Source organism: Lampetra fluviatilis, chromosome 5, assembly GCF_964198595.1.
Source record: "Lampetra fluviatilis chromosome 5, kcLamFluv1.1, whole genome shotgun sequence".
NCBI classification, from domain to species: Eukaryota; Metazoa; Chordata; class Hyperoartia; order Petromyzontiformes; family Petromyzontidae; genus Lampetra; species Lampetra fluviatilis.
Genome location: NC_136279.1, coordinates 13,622,804 through 13,643,434, shown reverse-complemented (window position 1 = coordinate 13,643,434; position 20,631 = coordinate 13,622,804). Strand labels below are relative to the sequence as shown.

At 45.0% G+C, this 20,631-nt stretch overlaps 1 protein-coding gene across 9 annotated transcripts in view; it reads left to right on the top strand.

The window, feature by feature from the left end:
• The window catches only part of LOC144932594 (uncharacterized), a 28,391-nt gene extending 9,214 nt beyond the window's left edge, over positions 1–19,177 (top strand). For 5 of the 9 annotated variants that reach the window (XM_078856814.1, XM_078856818.1, XM_078856815.1 and 2 more), the window contains 16 exons: positions 281–374; positions 1,752–1,843; positions 2,981–3,053; positions 4,100–4,272; positions 4,896–5,001; positions 6,798–6,869; positions 7,794–7,924; positions 8,280–8,389; positions 8,734–8,902; positions 9,424–9,528; positions 10,125–10,247; positions 10,505–10,774; positions 12,370–13,608; positions 14,784–14,887; positions 16,353–16,521; positions 16,794–19,177. In XM_078856814.1, coding sequence (XP_078712940.1) covers positions 281–374; positions 1,752–1,843; positions 2,981–3,053; positions 4,100–4,272; positions 4,896–5,001; positions 6,798–6,869; positions 7,794–7,924; positions 8,280–8,389; positions 8,734–8,902; positions 9,424–9,528; positions 10,125–10,247; positions 10,505–10,774; positions 12,370–13,608; positions 14,784–14,887; positions 16,353–16,521; positions 16,794–16,940 — 3,177 coding nt within the window. In that variant the 3' untranslated portion in view covers positions 16,941–19,177. Of the gene's footprint in view, positions 1–280; positions 375–1,751; positions 1,844–2,980; positions 3,054–4,099; positions 4,273–4,895; positions 5,002–6,797; positions 6,870–7,793; positions 7,925–8,279; positions 8,390–8,733; positions 8,903–9,423; positions 9,529–10,124; positions 10,248–10,504; positions 10,775–12,369; positions 13,609–14,177; positions 14,254–14,783; positions 14,888–16,352; positions 16,522–16,793 lie in introns of those variants that run through there. The other 4 variants (XM_078856816.1, XR_013636923.1, XM_078856817.1 and 1 more) reach the window with 4 other exon arrangements.
• Positions 19,178–20,631: the final 1,454 nt, after the last annotated feature.

Below are 20,631 nucleotides of genomic sequence, written 5' to 3'. Positions count from 1 at the left end.
CGCTCAGTCTCAATACTCTTTTTCAGGAGGGCTTTTAAAAGTTTTTATAGTTAAGGGGATTATGATTGCTATGCAGATTTAAATTGAGTAATTTGTGGATAATGTTTCATATTCGGACCGTGAAGCCGGCAAAACAATGGCCTACTTTCAAGGAGGACGTTATGGGATGTTTAACGTCCACTGTGGAGGTTCACAGGTTCACGGACGAACTCAAATCTGGACAAACTCGCATATGGACACTTGTTCACATCTAGACACTCACACCCACACTCCCATGCAGAGTGGCTCGGCTGTGGAGCTGCCGTCTCTGAGGTCCCGGGTCTCTGAGCTGGAGGAGGAGCTGTCCCGCTACACCCACGTCCACGCCCACAATGGTATCCATGCACGCACATGCACACACGCACATGCACACACGCACATGCACACACGCACATGCACACACGCATACGCACACACGCATACGCACACATGCATGTGCACACACGCACATGCACACACGCACATGCACACACGCATATGCACACACGCATACGCACACATATGCACACGTAGCGAGACAAAAACACAGATCCCCCCCCTACAGCCATAACACTGTTGTAGCAAGTGCTGTTAGTACCTATGAAAGCCACAAAAGACAAAGATCCCCCGTATAGCCTTAGCAGACTGTTGGGGCAAGTGCTGTTAGCGATCACCTACGAAGGCCGCACGGCACACGAGGGGGTGGGTGGCCAGCACCATGCCCGGCCGCCTTTGTCTCTCAAGTGGCGATGTTTACACACCGCACAAGGTACTAATTTGAGGCTGAGTCGACCTGAACGTCACATACACACATGTATGTGGCCTGCATATGCACACACCTGCCAGGGTGTTCGATTGTGGCCTGTGGGGCTCATGCATCCCTGAGAAGTTCTATGTGTCTTCTGGCCTCGCAGCGGCCTCAAATGTAAGTGGAGCTCTGAGCCCACGTGGGAATTGAGTAGACATACACACAGAGGCATAAAAACTTGAATGAAGACAGACATGGAGAGAGGCATGGGGACATGGAGACACACAGAGACACAGAGGAGACAGAGACCAGAAGACACTGCAAGAGACAGAGACGGCCCAGTGGGAGGGGGGGTTGGTAAGTATAGCCCCAGGGCCACACGCAGTATAGAATTAGTGAGAGACAGTGATGGAGAGGTCTATAGAAAGAGAACAGACCTGCTCTCCCTTTCCTTCACGCTACCCTATAGAGGAAAAGACTCAGAGACATAAACAGATACAACGACAAAAGACACAAATAAACAGACACAAAAAGGGACCACAAAGGGCATGTATATTTAATACAGAGACAAATACACAATGACCCAAACAGAGATATGGAGAGAGGAAGGACACACAGACGGGGAGAATGACAGAGTAAGACACAAACAGGCACGCACAGACATGGAGAGAGAAGATATGTACTTTCCCACTATTCCACCCCACCCCAGAACACAGATTATAATGTATGGCACAGCAGTGCAACATTACATATCAGTACAACATGGGTAAGCATCGTTGCACCGCAATAGATTCAGCAGAAATACACCAGAGCAGCACTGCTGAACCACCCAGCCGAACTGCCGATAATATCTGTGCTGTTCAGCACAGCAGTAGAATACAGCCAGGCAACTGTCCGCCACTTTGGCAGGCCTGTAAACCTTGACTTGCTTGTAACCATTGTGCTGTTTAGCGCGATCTCTGACAGCAATGTGCTTTTTCCACAGAGGAGCTTGCATCACGGCTGCACGTGTTTGAGCAGCTGGAGCGCGTGATGCAGTTAGACCTGGAGCAAGCGGTGCTGCACAACTCGGCGAAGGTGCGACTTTCTATCCAAGGTCAATTGGTCATCACGGCCATTGTCTTAATCACCTATTTTAACGATTTAGCCTCCAATCCTGATTCGGGGTCGTGACTTGATTCAAGAATGTCGTTTCTTGGGTCTCAGTTTTACAGTATTTCTTTTTTTCTGTCTCATTTGTACTGTAATTTTTTGCATGACTGTCATGATCCTTATGAGCTCACCATGTATTGTAAGGGTCAAAAATCTAATTTTTAAAGCAATAAGATGCTGAATTCGGCAAAAAAGAAGAAATGTATTATTTTCTCAAGAAATGTTATTTTCTAAAAAATATTATCATGCCAGTTTATTTCACTCCTTTAATCAAAGAACCACCCCAAAGCAGCTTTAAAATATACTTGTTATTCATCATCTCACCACATTCGACAATCCTGCAGCATCCAACCACTAACCACTCATTACCCATGCTTATATTAGAACTTCTACGAAATAACCATATTTTAAACTATTTTATCTACCAGGTAAAGCCCACTGAGCTATGAGCTCTTTTTCAGAAACGACTTGACCACAAATGATAGCTCAACAAAGTGGCTTATCATGTGAACATTTATCGCAGCCAACTAATCAAAACGCACGTTTCTACATTTGGAGGGGAAAGCCAGAGGATCCAGATGAGGAGAAGAATATACAAAGTCCAAATATACAGGCATTGGGGTCGTGATCGAACCCATGACTCTATGCGCATACCAGGCGAGGGAGATAAGATCTCGCCACCGTGGCACGAATTTTTATGTCTGACATAACACGAGACAAGAACGGCATGACCGAAGTTCTCATGGAAGATGGTCCTGTAATCTAAATTGACAATAGTTCTATCCCTCGTGCCAACCAGACGGGTTGGCAGGACAACCATGAGATGGTAATCCGTTGATTGTAATACCCAAGATAGGTTGTACGGAGTAATGAGTGGCATATCACGACCAGGATGAACCCATCGAATCACTACACTGAAGAGTCTGGTTTTTATCATAGGTGGCTGAAACCGGAATTTGAATCCAGTATATCATTGGTACCAGCTCAGTATCTTTGACGTGTTATAATCTCCCTGAGCCAGCCTACTAATTTAAACATTTTGGTTTCCTGTGGTGGCACCAGGATGGCGAGAAGGATGTCCATCGTGTCATCTCGCAGGACTCGGTGGTCAGTGTGACCATGGAAGAGAGAGAGGGTACGCTTCCATCTGCCTGCGAGGCTTGCTAACACAATGGTATCTCTTGGCCAAGGTCAAGATTAGTCATGTGATGGTTTGATTTCCTTACATCAGCCCTATTACACAACTTATTGCACCGTCTTTTCTAATCTGGACTACCACAAGTCATGATTTGTTGGTCGTCCAAACAGGTATGGCACCTTCAACTTGTGTAAAATGAGGCTCTAGATACATTTTGAAGTGTTTTTTAATCGAATTGGCATAACATTAGTCCTGTGTGGTGGCAACATTAGTTTGTTGTTCATTATCTCGACGTTCAAAGAAACAATTACTTGTCATCACGGCCATTTTGTCATGTATTTTTTTTTAAAGGTGTGGGTGGAGGAATTAATTCTATTTGCAGTTATATAAATAATATTTAGTGATGTTAAGTGCATAAAATTTACTTTGTGAGTATTTATAATTCATGCAAATCACATGCAAATATTACCAAAACAAACCCTTCAAGCCATTGAGAATCGGTGTAGATGTGTTTATGTTTAACGATCAGCCTTGTGGGTCGTGGTGGATTATGATCGTAAGTGATTGATTAGACTACAGTCCACATCGTGATTTTTGAAGTGTAATTGAAGAGTAAATATATTAAGTTTTCTGTGATTAATAATAGTATTTTAATTAAATGTGTTAGGTGTTGATTACATATGAATATCATTTATGGTTAATAATTATGCGTAATCTTTTTTTGGTGTAGGCCGGATATTTTTCCCCTTTAACCGGCAAAGCTCTCCCTCCAGTTAATTTTGATTTGAGGGGTTTTAATTTAATTGATTCTCACGCAAGTGATGCAACACGTTTATTGTGAGAATAAGGATGGATGGTTGTGTGTCTCGTTGAAGGGCATGGCACCCTACGAGCAGATGAATGGAGTCTGCGATTGAGGGGCAACCTGGCTCCCCCCCCCCCCCCCACACTTCCTCTTGCACTTACTTTTGGCGGTTCACATTTGACAACAGTTGGGGCCTTTTAATGGTGATGATGAGCTTTGCTATTCACCCGCCACACAGGACTGATTGAAGATGACTGGCTGTTTCCGGGGTACTCTGAGCATCCATCCTTTGTTGGGGGAGCATCTGGGGCGGGCAAAGGACAAGCCCCTCGCAGCCTCCTGAGGGCAGAAGATGAGCCTGGAGGGCAGCTAGCCAATGATGGCAGACTTGTGAGTGACACCGATGACGAGGTTGGGTTCTTATTATCTTCTACATCGTCATCATGATAGTCGTCGAAGTTTTTGTCATTCTCATCAGCAGCATAATTTGCAGCAACAAGAGCGCAGTGTCAACATTGGCAATATCTTCCACTCCATCATCACAATCACTGTTATAAAGCATCACCGATCCTGCCATCGTATTCATAAGTATATCAGTAGTATCTGCCTTAATCACTATCACGCATCATTGTCTAGATTATCAGTAGCTGTAGCAGGTAAAGCATTCGTATAACTATCAGAACAAGAATCAGCGTAGCCACCATAATAAGCTTTTTCATTTTTGTTATCACCGTCATGATCAGCAGCATCAATACCAGCAGTCGCCATCATCGACATTGCCATCATGATCACCATAATCATATTGCTCAACATTTACCACAATCAGCATGCGCATTGTCAGTTTCATCATCATTAAATTAATACCATTGTTTTAATCTTTTGTTGGCCTTCCCACCCTGAACCTCTAATTAGCACGGTTGGCTACGTACGGTGCGAAAGACGTTCAAAATACATATTTTTTAAATCTTAGAATTTCCATTTTCAAACACTTCCCACATTTCTCAATTTCCATAATTCCACTGCTGTAATTCCAGGCTGCAACACGTGAAGCAAGAAGTTTGCAGTCCAAGAAAGTGTCTCCTCTGGGAGAGGGCGAGAGTTTGGCTGACCTGTGGGATGATTACAGTGTGGATCATGCAGGTAACATCTGTTTGGGACAGTGCTTCCTTCACATTAAACTTGTGATGCCTTTGAATTTTAATAGGATGTGTAAAGCCACCATCATACCATTGTACAAAATGTATACCAAACTGACTTCAATGGGCCAATGACCAAATCACATTTAATGTACCCAGTCTTGTAAAATCTCTGAAGCTCACCACGGTTAAACCTGGATATATCTTGGATAGATGACACTTATGCCAAAATATCATAGCTGCAGGGAATGTGTTCGGCGGCAGAGGGCAGGGCAGTAAAATCCATTCTATTGCGATGATACCATGTCTTTGCTAACCCACACTGACGAATGTCGTAAAGCATGGTCAAATAGCCCCCATTACCTGCACTGTGTGGGGTAGGTCTTCATGCAGGAGTGGATTGAGAAAAGGTCCTTACGTGTGTATAGTAACCAGTGGAATATTGTACAAAATGTGTACTGTTCTGCGCTGAACATGCTCCACGGTGTTGTAGAGGGCTTTTTCCGTTAACACCAGGAAACCCATTCGTTAATGGCCCACACTCGGCAGAAGTCAACAACAGTGCAAGATTTCTTGTTTAAAGAAATGCTCCGCGAAAACATTGTTCCAGGAGTTCCATAGAATGCTGCACTATATTTTACTAAATGTTTCCACGGTTTAACAGGTGTCTTAATTACTCACCTTCACACACACATGTGCACACTCGCATGTGCACACACAAACACAAATGCGCACTCACATGCCGCATATTTGGACTTGCATGGCATTGTAAGTTTTTCCCATTATACCATGCTGAGTGAATGGAATTCAACTGCATTAGCACGGGGATTCCAATACTTCAGCCATTGCACCTCATCATGGCTCTACCCTATGTTTTGCCCATCTATACTATTCACATGCATTTGTATCGAAGGAGGATGCATTGTAGATACATCCTATGCCATGTTTCCTAGGCTGTCTGACAAATGATGGTCTGGGACATCTTTATTGAACTCCTGTGATGTGACTCATATTATTCGTATCTGCTTTTATAAGACAGTACAGTGACGTATCTGCAATGGTACGAGGGAGTGCATAACTGTGAATTGACAGTCTTTCTCATAAAGCTTAAAACTCATGTCGGTCAACTGCAAAATCAAAGCCTAGATCCAAGATAAGAGCTGTTTGTTATTTTGAGTTGCATCTTCCAATAAGTTATTGCACATTGCATGCATGTGGCAATTGGTAAATATAGTAAGCTATGTCATAGTAGGGTACAATGGCTGAAGTTTGCAAATTGTTACCTTTAAGATTTATGCTATGTAAAAAAATGCCTCATTTAATGCTCAAAACCAGCAGCAGTTTTTGTCTGCTTTTTGTCAACTTTAGCTTTCGTACTCATCACTGAAATTAAAAAAGTAAGTCTTTAAAAGTCTGATTTTACGTTTCGATTCTGCATCCTTGACAAGATGCAGATACAATCTTTGATAAGCTTTGGTTCAATTACATGAGCTTAATCTCTGCACCCCGATTTTAAAAAATACATTTTTGGGGAGATTCTGCATTCATGCCAAGTTAGCGGCTTTTTAGCTCCTCTAGAAAATTATTAGTATTTCTGTCGCTCGGTCACGACTGTGTATGTGGCCAAGCATAGACGATCGCTACAACCATGCTCATTGTATCACCTCCTGCCTACCCTGCATTGTCCAACTTTTCCTTGCCCTGTCCCAGCCTTGCCCTGCTTTGCTCTTCCTGTGCCTTGTGTCTTGTCTTGCCTGTGCCTTGCCCTCATGTTGAAGTTTGTTTTGCATACATTTCCAGTGTCCATTCCCTCCCAGGGGCATGTGCCCAGTCCTGAATACCCCTTGATGTGTGACACCTCCGCTGTTCGAGGTATGTGTGGCTTCATTTACTTGTGATATTTTAGAAGTGCTTTCATTTATATCCCATCAGTTGGTTTTATTATTACATACGTTTACCATTGTGGTGTCAGATCATTGGTTGAAACCTGAAAAAAAAATCTGAATCAAAACCAAGATCCGCACCAGCCACGGGAAAAAATAAAATACATAATAGTTTGCAAGGCCAAAACACACCACATATCAGTGGACACAGTGAGTGGACTGTTGACCAATGTGTTGTCCTTGCAAGGTATGGATTGGCCATTAAAGAAAAAAAAAGGTTTAGGCTACACAGCATTGTGTGTATTATCTCATGATGCCGTGTGGCTTAATGACTTTGACAGGTAGTATATTTTATTGTTGGGTGAAATCGCCATATTATTAGCTTCATGAAATGTTTGCTATTGAGATTAAAGTCTTTGGCCTTTGCTGATCTTGTGTATATAGCATTTGATGCCTCATATCTGAGTCACTTTCTATAGGCCAAGATCTTTATCACAAGACTGACATATAATCCTGAAATTCTTAAAAGCCAAAAACAACGTTGTTCAGGAAGGGAGTTACTGAACGGATTTCGTTGAGTGAAAAAAACATCTCTCTCCTCAAACTTCACATTGATGGAATAAGACACAATTTGAAAATTCAAAGTGATGCAAGACAAAAACCACAAGTTGCCATAAATCAGATTAACTTGGAATTGTGTGGTTCTCTTTAAAATGCCTTTATGCCGATTTGAACAAATCCGTGATTAATGCTTGTGTTTGCTGCCTCCCCTGTCTTTGCTTAAAAACAATGCCCGGTATGACCTGCTTAATAACCCACCAGAACCCGCAATCATGCGTACTTCACAGTGGATGTAATTGGTGCTGGCTCACAGCATGTTGCAACATTAATGCCGAGTGGCACCACTCCCCAGGTCTTCGCTCCGTGGTAGGAGACCTTGAGCTGGAGAGAAACCAACTACAGCAGCAGATCCAGGAGCTGGAGGAGCAGCTTGAGGAGATGGACACACGGCAAAGCCTACAAGTCCGTACCAACGGACTGCAGGTGCTCGACTCCGCCTCCGCCCCTCCATTCGACCACACGCCCCGTTCATCCACCAGTGTCTGCGCAAAGAACAGCCATCAATAAACATGCAGCCATCGGCTAACATCACACAGTCACCAGCGGACGTCACACAGCCACCAGCAGACATCACACAGTGGACCAGCAGTCATACAAAAAATATCACACAGCCATCAACAAATATCACAGCCATCAGCTGACATAACAAAGTCATCAACAAACAACACCAAGCCATCGGTGGCTAAGTGCATGATCGATCAGTTACTAATTGCAGTCATGTCTGTGTCTTACTTTGCCTTGATGTGCTGTGCCGTATCACGACGTTTTTTCGGCCCAGGCGGAGGTCGAGCGTTTGAAGAGCCAGCTGAGCCAGCTGCAGAACGAGAAGAGCCAAGACGAAGAGAGCCACCATTCCGCCATGAGCAACCTGTGCGACCGCATCTCAGTGTACGCACACATGCTCCCCCGCACGTGATCCTTTTCTGTGTGTGTAGCCAGTGTGGTCACAGTCTGCCTTAATAGGTACTTGTTAACTGCATTCGCTTTGTCTTTGTGTGTATGTGTACATGAGTGCTTGCTACTCAGTGCGAGTGTGTGTTTGTGAGTCTGCTCGGGGAAGTTTCTGCGTGGGGAAGTTTCTGGGTAGTGAATAGCACACTGCATCACATTTGGAGCTGGTCTCACCATCCCCTTGTGGGCTGTACCTGCCTTAATAGGTGCTATATAACAGTACTTGCCCCCAATACTGTCGCTCACTTGCCCATTCCTCGCTGGCATTTTGCACACCCCAGACTGGTGGAGGAGAACGCTCGCCTTGAGGGGGCCCTGCAGGAGAAGGAGCGTGCCCTGAACTCTGAGTCTGCCCATGCGGCTCGGTTTCAGGCCACGGAGGCTTCGCTCGCCGAGGCAGTCGCCACCCTCTCCACGCTCTCCGCCAAGTTGAGTACAGCCCAGACACAGGTAATAGTGAGATCAGCGGTTTCAAAAATGACATCCCTATCATCATCATTGGCCGTCACCGTCTAACCGTCTCGCAAAGCAACAAACCATCTCACTACTGCACGTGAGCTGCATTCATTACCCCTGCATAAACTTTGCTTCGTGACACTTTAGAATCACGCAGGCTGGCTCCTTATTTTTTGCTGGTTTTAGTTGGAAAGTTGTTTTGAGAATGAGTTTGTGTGCTTCCCTGTGTGAAGGATGAGGTGCTTGTTTTTATGCACAATTACATTCCATTTATGATGTTGGCATCACCTCACGAGATGAATAAATATTCATTTAGAACTCGGAGCGAGTGATGGTCCTGCTGTTGATTGTTACACTGGCGTTCATGGTTTTGGTGATATTACTACCAGTGATGTTTGTGGCATTGATATGATTGATGCTGTTGATGGTACTGCGGCTGCTTATATTGCTACTGGTGAAGCTGTAGCTGGTGGTGCTGATGATGCGATCGATGTTGTTGCTGTCACCGTGTGCAGCTGCAGGAAGCGGCGGTGAAGAGGAGCGCCAGCGAGGCAGAGTGCTCCGAGCTGCGGGTGGCTGTGGACGACTGCAACAAGCAGCTGGCGTTGAAAACAACTAAGGTGCCCGACAGAGCCTGATGGTGGAAGTGGCGCTGCCAGTGCAGCTCTGTGGCCTAGCCATCAAGCGTGCAGGCAGTGTAACTGCACCAAGGCCCACGGGCTTGGAGGTGCCTCGGCACTGGGCTACCAAGACAGGGGAATCTCGACAGGTGGTCCAATTTATTTTGTGGCACCAGGGCCTATGCCAACCACGATGCACCATTGGTGCTGCTGGTCATCATAGTGGTGGCAGTGTCATACTGCATGGGATGGTGGAGGAACTTTTCATACATATAATGATGAAGACGACTGTGGTTGGTGCTGACAGTGATCCTACTAATGATTATGATGCCAGTGCTGATGCTGCTGTTGCTACGAGTCATAATGATAATGATAAGAGCGTTGAACATGATGAATGTGATACGAATGATGGTGATGAATGGATGCAGCGCGCGAGTGTCATAATGCTTGTATTAATGCTGAGGCTGTTGAAGATGATCATGAGAATGATGATGTTTTAGCTAATGCTGGTGCTGCTGTTACTACCACTGATGGTGGTGGTATTGTTGCTGCTGCTGATGATGATAGCAACGTTGATGATCATGTTTGTTCTGCAGCTTCAGCTACTCGAGGAGCAGGAGAACAGTGCGCGTGCAGAATCGGAGCATCTGGCTGAGGAACTGGAGCGACTCAACCTCTCATTCATGGAGGAGCGAGCCCATCTCATTGCCACGCTACAGGCACATGCATCACCCTGCATCACCTTGCACCATCATGAGCCATGCTGAACCATGATTAACCATGATTAACCAGACCACACACCACCTTGTACCAATCATTAGCCACACGACACCATCATGAACCACGCTGCACCACACTACACCACACTACACCGTCATGCTGCAGATGTTGCTGCTTTTGTTGCTGTAATTGTAGCTTCTTATGCGGTGGTGGTTGCTGTTGTTGCTGCTGACATCATTTCCACTCCACTGTTTAGGAGCGTGAGCGTGAGGCCGACCGCCTGCAAGAGGCCGAGGCAGAGGCGTTCACTTGCCAGGGCGATGTGACGGAGCCATCGGAGCGAATCGATCGATTCCCAGAATCCCGCCCACTCGCCCACACCCGCCACTCCCAGGCCAAACGGCTCCTCTGGGATGCGACGAGCGCTGGCCTTGAGCGCCAACTGGGAGAAACCAGGGAGATGCTGGCAGCAGCCGTGGAGGAGGCAAGCAAGGCCAAGGCAGAGGGCATACGTCTAGAGGGAAAGGTGAGCGACATGGCAAATGATTGGGTCTACAAATCCATTCATGGTGTTGCCCCACTGTATCTTGCCACTCTTGTATATTTCTACGTGCCTTCTCGCCCTCTGCGGTCTCAATCTTTGCTGTTTGTGTGTTTCTCCTTGTGCTCAATCACACTTTCGCTTTTTTCTCTTTTTGCCCCCCTTCACTGAAACAAACTTCCGCTCCGCATTAAACACTCGCCTTTGCTCACTAGTTTCCGCTCATCACTCAAAACTCACTTATTTCCCCTAGCTCACCCCATGACCCCTTAATCTCCCACTCATAACCACCTCCGTTACTGTTCCTTCTTAATACAGTAGTCTCATTATACGACTATTATTCATTCCCTATTCGTTTAATCCATGCATCATCACCTACTGTCATCGATTTCACTTTCGCCTAATTAACGCATCACAGATTTCCCCATTGCTTTCTCTCATCTATTTCAATCACCTCATCTCCACCATTACATTCATATGTGTACCGTTAATTATTTGTAAAGCGCCTTGGTTAAAACGCCATATAAGTTCCATTAAGATAAGATAAAGTTCATATCAAACGCTCACCATGGCCAGTGCCGTCCAAGCGACTGTACTTTTGGCATAACTTTGCACGTCCGATTAGCACGGTTGGCTATGTGCAGTGTCAAAGAAGTTCAACATATGTACCTCTGAGAGATGATGTCATTGTTGCAGTGTTGAAGCCCGACCTCTAAGTTCTGCTCTTATAAATACAAGCTCACTGACTTTTGGGGTAATGTTAGGGATAAGGCTACAGCGATAAGTGTTAGGAGTAAGTTTAGGGGTTGAGATATTGTAAGGGGTAAGACTAGGTTCAGAATTATGGGAAATCTTGTGGTAGCAGCAAGGATAAGAGGTAGGTTATAGGGTTATTGGTATTGTTAGGGACGGCAGTAGGTTAAGGGGGGTATAGTTAAGGTTAAAGACACATTTAGGAGTGATGATTGATTCAGGGGTGGAGTTTGGACCATAGTTAGGGCTATGGGTAAAATGAGCAATCCGTATCAGCTGTGATATGTGGCTGCATGACCTTGTACCCCCTCTTCATCTCCCCAAACCCCTTTCTCTCTCATCCACGACCAAAGATAATTGATTTTTAAACATGGTTAAATGTGTGCTTAGGTTAGCATACACTGTCTCAAGCTACCAGCATTGATGCTGACCTACGTCACTGATATGTGGGTCCCTTTCCTGTTTACCCTGGGATATTCTGATTGTTTCTGACAGTGTCTCGGCTAAGATTGGGTGGCCCCGTTGGAAAAGCGAGCTCCACAGCCCAGGCAAAGTTGGCTCTACACTTTGCTTGGCTGGGTCAGCCCAAATGTAATTGTTCATTGGAACACAACAATTGGGTAGGGATTCGGTGAGAGGTAGAGTTAGATCTAGGATGAGAATTAAAGGTGGTGTTATCGGTAAGATAGAAGTTGGATTATGCATTGGTGATAGGAGTAGATGGTAAGCACTTAGTTAATCGTACAATTATAATGTACAATAGTATGTCATGAAATCGAATACAAACTGAACAAAAGCTGTGAATGATGACGACACAACAATTGCAGGTGGCGGTGGAGGTGGAAAGGGGCAGAAAGACCTACGATCAGCTGCAAAAGACATCGGCCACTCTCCAGGAAAAGGAACGGGAGATGGTGACGATGCAAACAGAATACCTGGCAAAAGAGCGAGAGATTTCGATGTTAAAAACGGAGTGTGCATTCAAGGAGCAAGATATCGGGATACTCCAAGCCAAGCACCAGGACAAAGAGGAAGAGATTGTGATGATGCACATGAAGCACCAGGACATGGAGCAAGAGATCATGACGTTAAGATTGAAATGGGAGGAAAACGAGCGAATGATTGCATCGCGAGATGTAGAGCAGCTAGATATGGAGCGAGAAATCGTGAAGCTAAAAACGGAACACAGGACCAAGGAGCAAGAACTCGTGATGCTAAAAGCAGAACGTGAAGACAAAGAGCGTGAGATTGTGGCAATGCACACAAAACACAAAGACAGTGAGCGAGTGATTGCCATGATAAATGCGGAAGGCCAGAATACGGAACTAAAGATTGCGGGACTAAAAGCAAAAGGTGAGGACCAGAAACGAGAGATCGCAACACTAAATGTGCAACTTCAGGACACGGAACGAGAGATGACATCACTGAAGCAAGAGATGGTGACATTAAGCACTCGGCACCAGGACAAGGCGCGAGAAATCGCGATACTGAATACGCAGCGTCAAGACAAGGAGAAAGACATTGCAAAGTTGCATTTGGAATGGAGGCACAAAGAACAAGAAATCAAGATGCTGAATGTGAAATGTCAAGACCGGGATCGAGAGATAGCGACCCTGCATGCACTGCATCAAGAAAAGGACCGCAAAATATCTACACTTCTGCTGAATGCTGAGATCAGTGCAGCAGCCCTTGCGCAGAAAGACACCGAGCTGAGGGAGCTTACCGACACCGCATCCTTGCAGCGCAAAGCGGCACTTGCAAGAGCATCCCAGCTCCAGTCTCGCTTGGCAGCCAAGGAGAGCATGATCAGAGATCAAGAGGCACAGGTGTCGAGTTCGCTGACGACCGCTGAGAGACGCAGGGAGGAGGCGGAGAGGGCCGTGTTGCGTGCGGCGCTGGCGCGGCAGGCGGAGGATGGCGATGGAGAACGCGCGGCCCTGGGGGCTCAGGTGCAAGGTCTGCAACACAACCTGCAGGAGGCACAAGGCCGTTACGAGCAGCTGAGAGTGCACGCGCTGGCCCTGCAGCAGCAGCTTGCGCTGCTTGCCAATCGGCCGTGCTCCCAGGTTTGCATGTCTGTACAAATGTCTGTTTTAGTGTACATATTTTTGTCTGTGTTCGGGATGAACTCTCGCTTTTGGGATGAATCTGAGACGTAAAAAAAATCAGGCCTAGATATGGAATTTTGGACGATCCAAAATAATGTTTATTCCGGTTTATTTTGGAAAAAGAAGTGACATCATGAACATGTCTTCACGAGTGCCATTTTGCAGCCAAAACAATGTCACATGGTATCAAAGGATGTCACTGTCTTCAGCTCAAACATACATAAATAAATAACACAATGTAAATCCAAAAAAGATGCAAACATTTTCGGTCAATATTCGAAGATCTATATATTTTATCCAAAAATCATCCATGATGCGTATGTATGCATGTGAACAAATGTCCTTTTGTGTTTATTTGTGTACATGATTCAAACTGTATGTGTAGGAAAGTATGCTTGACAAATGTATGTGCGTACCTGGTTGTGTCTATGTATTCTAAAATATGTTTGTGTTTGGATTGAGCGGTTGTGCAGTGGTTTGTGCACTGCACTATCAACCTGATGATCTAATTTGATTCCTAACTACAGGTAACATTAGTGGGGACTGATATCTGAAGCAATCCTGGGCCCCTCTTCACCAACCCACACTGACCAGCATGGTGAAGTATGATCAAAACAACTCCTGTGACCCACAGGCATAGTGAGGCCCTCAATCTGCAGTGGATTGAAAAAGGGCTGCGTATATGTGTGTGTGTTTATGTATGTAGCTGGTTATAGCTGGATGTGTGAATATATTTTATTATATATGTGTGCATGTTTATAGCTTTCTTTATATATGTGTGATTTGTTGATATCTGCATCATCTGGCAATGCTTGATATTGTCTGATAAAAGTATGTGTGTGTCGGTATGTGTGTCGACCATTACATCTGGTGACTTTGGTTCTATTCCTAGTTATGCCCAATTGAAGTGGTAAGTTTGTGTTTGAACCTAATCTGATCTCTGGGTCGACTCAGCCTCAATTGAGTATGTGATGCAGTATGTAAAAATCAACGCTGGGGAGACAAAGATGTGGAACTGCCAAAACCTTCCAAGGTTGTGAAGTCATATAGCCTTAATAGGTGCTCACTAACAGCACTTGCCCCTTTAGTCTGTACAACTTAATGCAGCATTTTGTCTCGTGCCTTTGTGTCAGGGGGAAGGTCAATATGAAGATGTCGGCCCTCCTGGAGCTCCTCGCCACAAGCCTTCTCTGCCATCCGAGCCTTCGCCTGGCCTCCATCGCCTTGGAGAAGCCAGGTAAGTTTCTTTACACGTACACACCTTTGTAAAGCACAGGTAGTATCAATAAGAATAGACCGTAAGCACCTCACCATTGTTATCATCTCCATTGTTCTAACTAGGGGATGAAATTATTAATTGCTAAGTGTTAACTGGAGTGATGATGAATTTTGTATCGCGGTTGCTGGGCATAAGCCCAAAGGCCTAAAATGCAAAGCAGCTATCAACGGAGAGTAGACAAAGATGAAAGTGTTTCTTGAATCGAGGTAAATTATGGGAACATTGGAAAAGGTACAGTGTGAGTGAGTCCAAAGAATGCCTGCTGTCCTGTTGGGCCATCTGCCCTTGAAGGGCAAAGCTGAATTAAAATAAAGGAGCTGAAAAACAGATGTAACACCAGCCTCTGTATGGCCAGTGCAGGGGAAAAAAGTAAAGAATGTGTAATGGCCCAGTTACATGGTTAAAGCATTCATTGGAGAGGTTTCCCCCCCCCCCCGAGTAAAAAACGACAGATGTTTCTGTTGGCCTAAAAAAAATTGCGTTCAAGTCAGGAATGATTGAGAGTGATGTTTTGATCGTGTTGGACAGCAGAGTGTCTTAGAAAGTATGCGACTAAATGAGTGTGGTCAGTAAAGAGTGCTGTCATGACATTGTGAGACGAAGTTAACAAGTCAGCAATTTGGTTGCTAGATCATGTAGACTGGAAACGTTTCCAATCCAGCTGGGCTGCGAGGTTACCAAGAGATGGCATGCTCGCACGTAGGTTTGTAATCCCGTCTTTCTGGGTCTTAGAGTGACGTTCTTAAACGCATAGGTTTTCTGGTTTGCTTGGTGCAAAAAAAACCCTTAAATGCATTAGCTAAGCATCCACCAGGCGTTGGTGGTGTACACCTGTAAGTCAGCACTGGAGGCGAGGGTTGGTGGATTGTTCAAATGTTGCGAATATCCTTTCCCATGGTTATCGAGGTGCCATACGTTGGCTCGCCAGGATAAGGTGGTACAACAAATGTGGACTCCATTTGTTCCTTCTGTATGGCATTTTGAGTGTTACCCTCCTCACACATGTGAGTTTGCTCAAGGTGCTCCGGTTTCCTCCCACATGTAAATACTCGTTAGTTGACTGAGAACACCTTCATATATAGAGGACCGCAGAGCTTTGGGGGAAATTGGTGCCGGCTCACTGCAAACTTGCCTGTTCTGCATGTCTGTGGTTCCTCGTGACTCCGAGTAATTATCTCCCAAGAGCGAGCAAATACTGTGTGCGTTACAAGTTGAAATTATTACATCCTTCATGAATGAATATTGACTCACGGCATATTTCTTGGATCACTTACAGAATCTCCCTGCTCAAGTGGGTGTAAGGCAGTGCTCCATTTAATTTGAGACCTTAAACTATTGGGGAAACTCCACAGTCCTAAGATCAGTCTCTTAATACGACAACTGTTCCATATTTTCATCACTTTCTCTTTTTTTTCTTCTTCAGGAGTGCAGGGGTGTTTGGACTTTCCTCCGCAGACCAGCACACTGTGGTAGTTGACTGGGAAGGAGGTGATGCAGACGATGGTGATGGCTGCATTGGAGAGCGCGGGCAATGGGGAGATGAGGCAGAATCGCTGGTTTATGACCCACGGCACCACCTACTGACCCGGCAGGTAGGGCATCATTGTCACCATCAGCATCAGCCACTATCTTTCCACTGCTGGATGAAGGCCTACCGATGTCATTGCCATCCCTCGCGGCCTGTGATGTCACAATCCATCTTACTCATCCACTTGATCTCACTGCTCCATCATCGCGGTTGTAACCTTAGCACATCCTGTCCATTGGTGGCCATTCCATCGTGTTCCTCGACTATCATCCCATCTCGTGATGTATCCTACTGGAAGGTGCCAACACGCGCTCCCTCCGTGCTTGAATTCCTCAGGTCCGGCGAGTGGGGTTCTGTGTGCGGCACTGGCTACGCGGAAGAGCTCGCTACTGCGCAGCCCACACTCACTCCCGCAAGAGCTTTGTCGCCGCTCTCTACCTCCTCACCATGCACCTCCTGCTCGTCTACCTCCTTGTTTGGTGATGCTCTCACTGCCGCCGCCGCCGCCCTCAGAAAGATTCGTGGAAATTGACTTTGCAGTGCACAGGCAGTGTGAAGCCCATTCGTTACAGGAAGAAAACGGCAGAGCGACGGACCGAGTTCTCTACGGAAAAGGGGCAATGCCTTTCAAGCGAAGGTTAATGTCACATTAAACTATTTTATTTACCAGAAAAGGCCTACTGAGCTATTAAGCCCTTTTTCAGAAGCAGCCAGACCACAAATGATAGCTCAACAAAGTGGCTTATCATGTGGAAATTTATATCAGGCAAATAATCAAAAGGCATGTTTCTAAATGTGGAGGAAAAAACTGGAAGACCCAGAGAAAAATCCACACAACCACGGGGAGAACATGCAAACTCCATATATACAGGTGTCAGGGTGAGGATCAAACCCACGACCTCCTGCATACTAGGGAGATCGCATCTCGTCATTCATAGCGATTTTAATGGTTAACAAACCAGCTGTTGTGGTCAGGAGGATACTTATACCCCAACGATGCACTAAAGTCTAAAGTTAGGGTTAGGGTATAACATTTTTCTTCAGGGGCTTTAGAAGATGATGTACATAGGATGTGAGTTTTTATAAATCGTATGCATTACATGCTGAGTTGTGGATTTCTTGAATATAAATGTTTTGGGGGAGTATAATAATACAGCTGTTTGAACAAGTGAGATAACAAATACTCATTGTTGAGAAATGGCACCAAAAATTCACGTTGAAAATTATTGACAATTCTGAAAAATATTAAGAGACGTTTCAGACTTTAGGACGATCAAACTGCCAGCAGATATTTTATCAATCTAGACCCCCCATTGGCATCTCTGTCAGCAGTATGACCGCAAGTTCTACTGTGCGCAAAGTTTACTCGTTTTTGTAGCAGGAGGCAACTTCACCCAAACGAGTGAGAATTAACTGGCCTCTAATGGTTACAGTCAAAGACTATCTTGCTCTTTATTTAAGGGTATTAACAAAGCTGGCCAAATGAGCTTGAAATGTGGATATTTCCACTGACATGCCTGCACTCTAACGCTACAGTACACTGGATATTAAGCCAGCCTTCGCGTTAAATTATATCTTAATACTGATAGTCATTGACGATGAAGCCAAATTTAAGAAAGTTTGGCTCGTCGAATAAATAAGAGTGAGCAGGGCAGTAGTTTTATTATGGAGTGTGGAATCCCACTAACTTGTATTTACTGTACATGGCCCGTGTGCTGCTTGTGTGACAAGTGTTCTTAAATGATTATTTATATGTTATAGAGTAGCGCTGGTGTAATTAGCCATGGGCCTATTTTCAATTTAACCGTTGCGTTTTTCATGACAATTCTCTTGCATAAAAACTGCGGTGGCGCAACTCGGACAGAAGAATGGACGAAGAAAATTTCCAAAAAAAAACTGACTTCAAAATTGTACGCAACAATTATGCAAATGACTCAGGACTTGAGGCACATTAAATGATCTCTGTTGATATAAAACCATTCTGTGTAATTTAAGCACAGGGCATTAAGCAAGCTCTGTGTGTGTGTAACAAAGTAATATTTAAACGGTGTGAATAATTTAACCTTGATTTTATAAGGGCCACAGCCATGTGTAGTGTAGCAGTGGCGTGTGTAGCACGGGATTGGCAGTAGGGGTGTGACGATGTGTCAATTCGTTGGTGAATATTGATATTTGTGTTAAGCCGATGGTGCATGCATCAAACCCACGTGTGTAAAAATCAGATGTTTTTTGTAGGTGTGGTGTTTGTAATGTGCTTGTGACCCATGCGTCCACCAGTGGCCAGTTAATTCACAGCGATGTATTTTATATATTTTTTTTTATTGAATTTCATTGTAAACCCAAATCGTGCCACAATTACTGAATCGCGAGGGAGGTGAATCGTTACCCCCCCCCCACCCCCTGCTAATGCCACAATTTACCGTGCATGACAATTACAGCTGGCCCTGCTGTAAGACACTGCACATTTGGGAGAGTGGCGAGGGTGGAGAACATTTAAAAAATGGTGTTGTAATATTTCATAAAATACCAAATCCCTTGCGCTCAAAGTGTTCACAACCACCATAAAAGTATGCAACTGCAAATGACTACTTGAATATTTTTTAGACAATTGTTTTTGTTAATGCTCATACTGAAATATTTATTTTAGATATACATTGAAATTGTTTTTCACTTTATTTTACATGGAGATGTGTGTGTAATCAAGTGCAATTAAATGATCCAGCTGCGATGAAGCAGGTTTTGACGTGTGTCTCTGATGACATGAACGACATGTGCGCCAACCAAACACAAGTGCATTCACATTGTGCTGACGATTACATTGGTAGGAGATTAACATAAGTGTCTTTCAACAAAGTGAATATTACATAAAGAAAATGTATTTCCTGAAAGAGGAGCGAGGACCAGCAGTAATGGCACACCTCTGAAGTTGTGCAGGGGGAGGGTTTTCCCTAAAAGAAAAAGCCGCTTGGTGATCATCATCTGCCATGGTAAACTCACCACTCCTGGATGAAGACCTCCCCAAGCCATCGCCATCCTGCACGGGTCTCAAGCATGATTTAATTTCACGCCAGGTCCCCGTGATGGACGTCCTCTGGTGTCTTCTTTCCTTCGCCCTATTTTACAGTGTATGCAAGCAATATGTTCGGAAGCTAAATGCTCATGTCGAGGTCTGCTAGCCAGGAAAGGGATTCATAAGAGTTTGTGTCGTTTCGCTATTCCACCATTGGATGAGTGCAGACGACTGGTTTTACGATACGGTCCATAATTTGGGTTGCATGGCCACGGTCACACTGTGACTTGTCTTTAATTTTCCATTTGTGAAGGAAGTGCCTGCATCGGGCCTGTTAATGTTCTGATGCGGTTGATGATAATGCCAGTGTCTTCGGAGAATGTCAAAGCGCGGAAGGTTGATCATTTGGTCTCACTCGAGTTGTTTATTCTGGACATCCTCGATGTTTCACTGTTTGCCAGCATTCTTCCAGATTTGGGTGAGATTCTAGAATGGTGCCAACACGATCCCAGAAGAGGGATCGGGACTTGAGTCAGCAGCGAGGTATAATGTGAATGTCTGTGGATATTTGGTGGCAGAATGTTCGCCAGAAGATGGAGTCAAGGGAGTTGGTGTCGGTTTCAGTGCTCTGATTGATGCGCATTACGTTACATAATTGTGAATCAAAAAATGTTGTGTACGAACTCCCGGACCAGGCTGGAGTGCAGCGACTGGCCCTCAAGTAGATCAGCGAGAGGGTGGCAGTTCACAACACATCGGCTGAGTCGCCCCAGTTCGTTCCTGCAAGTTTCGGTAGCGGGGCGATTCTTGATTTGGTCTTTTCACAAATATGTTTTACGTGGGGCTGGAAGGTCAGACTTCTGTCCATGACAACCTCTAGATATCGTGGAGTGGGGTCAGAGTGCGCTGGGCTGCCATAAAATGAAAACAGCAAGGGTGGCATCTGCTAAATTAATGTGCAAGTGGGAAGCACTTGTGATTTTGGAAGGATTTCGTCGGAGTCTCCAGCGATGGAAATATAACCTCAATAATTTGTGAACAGCTACTGAGAGTATAAGCAATGTTGTCCAGTCTGTGCCGTGTACAGCAAGGGATATTTAATCTGATTATATGAATATTTACCCTGGCAGTACAGCACGCCCGTTGTCGCGTTTCCTCCATGAT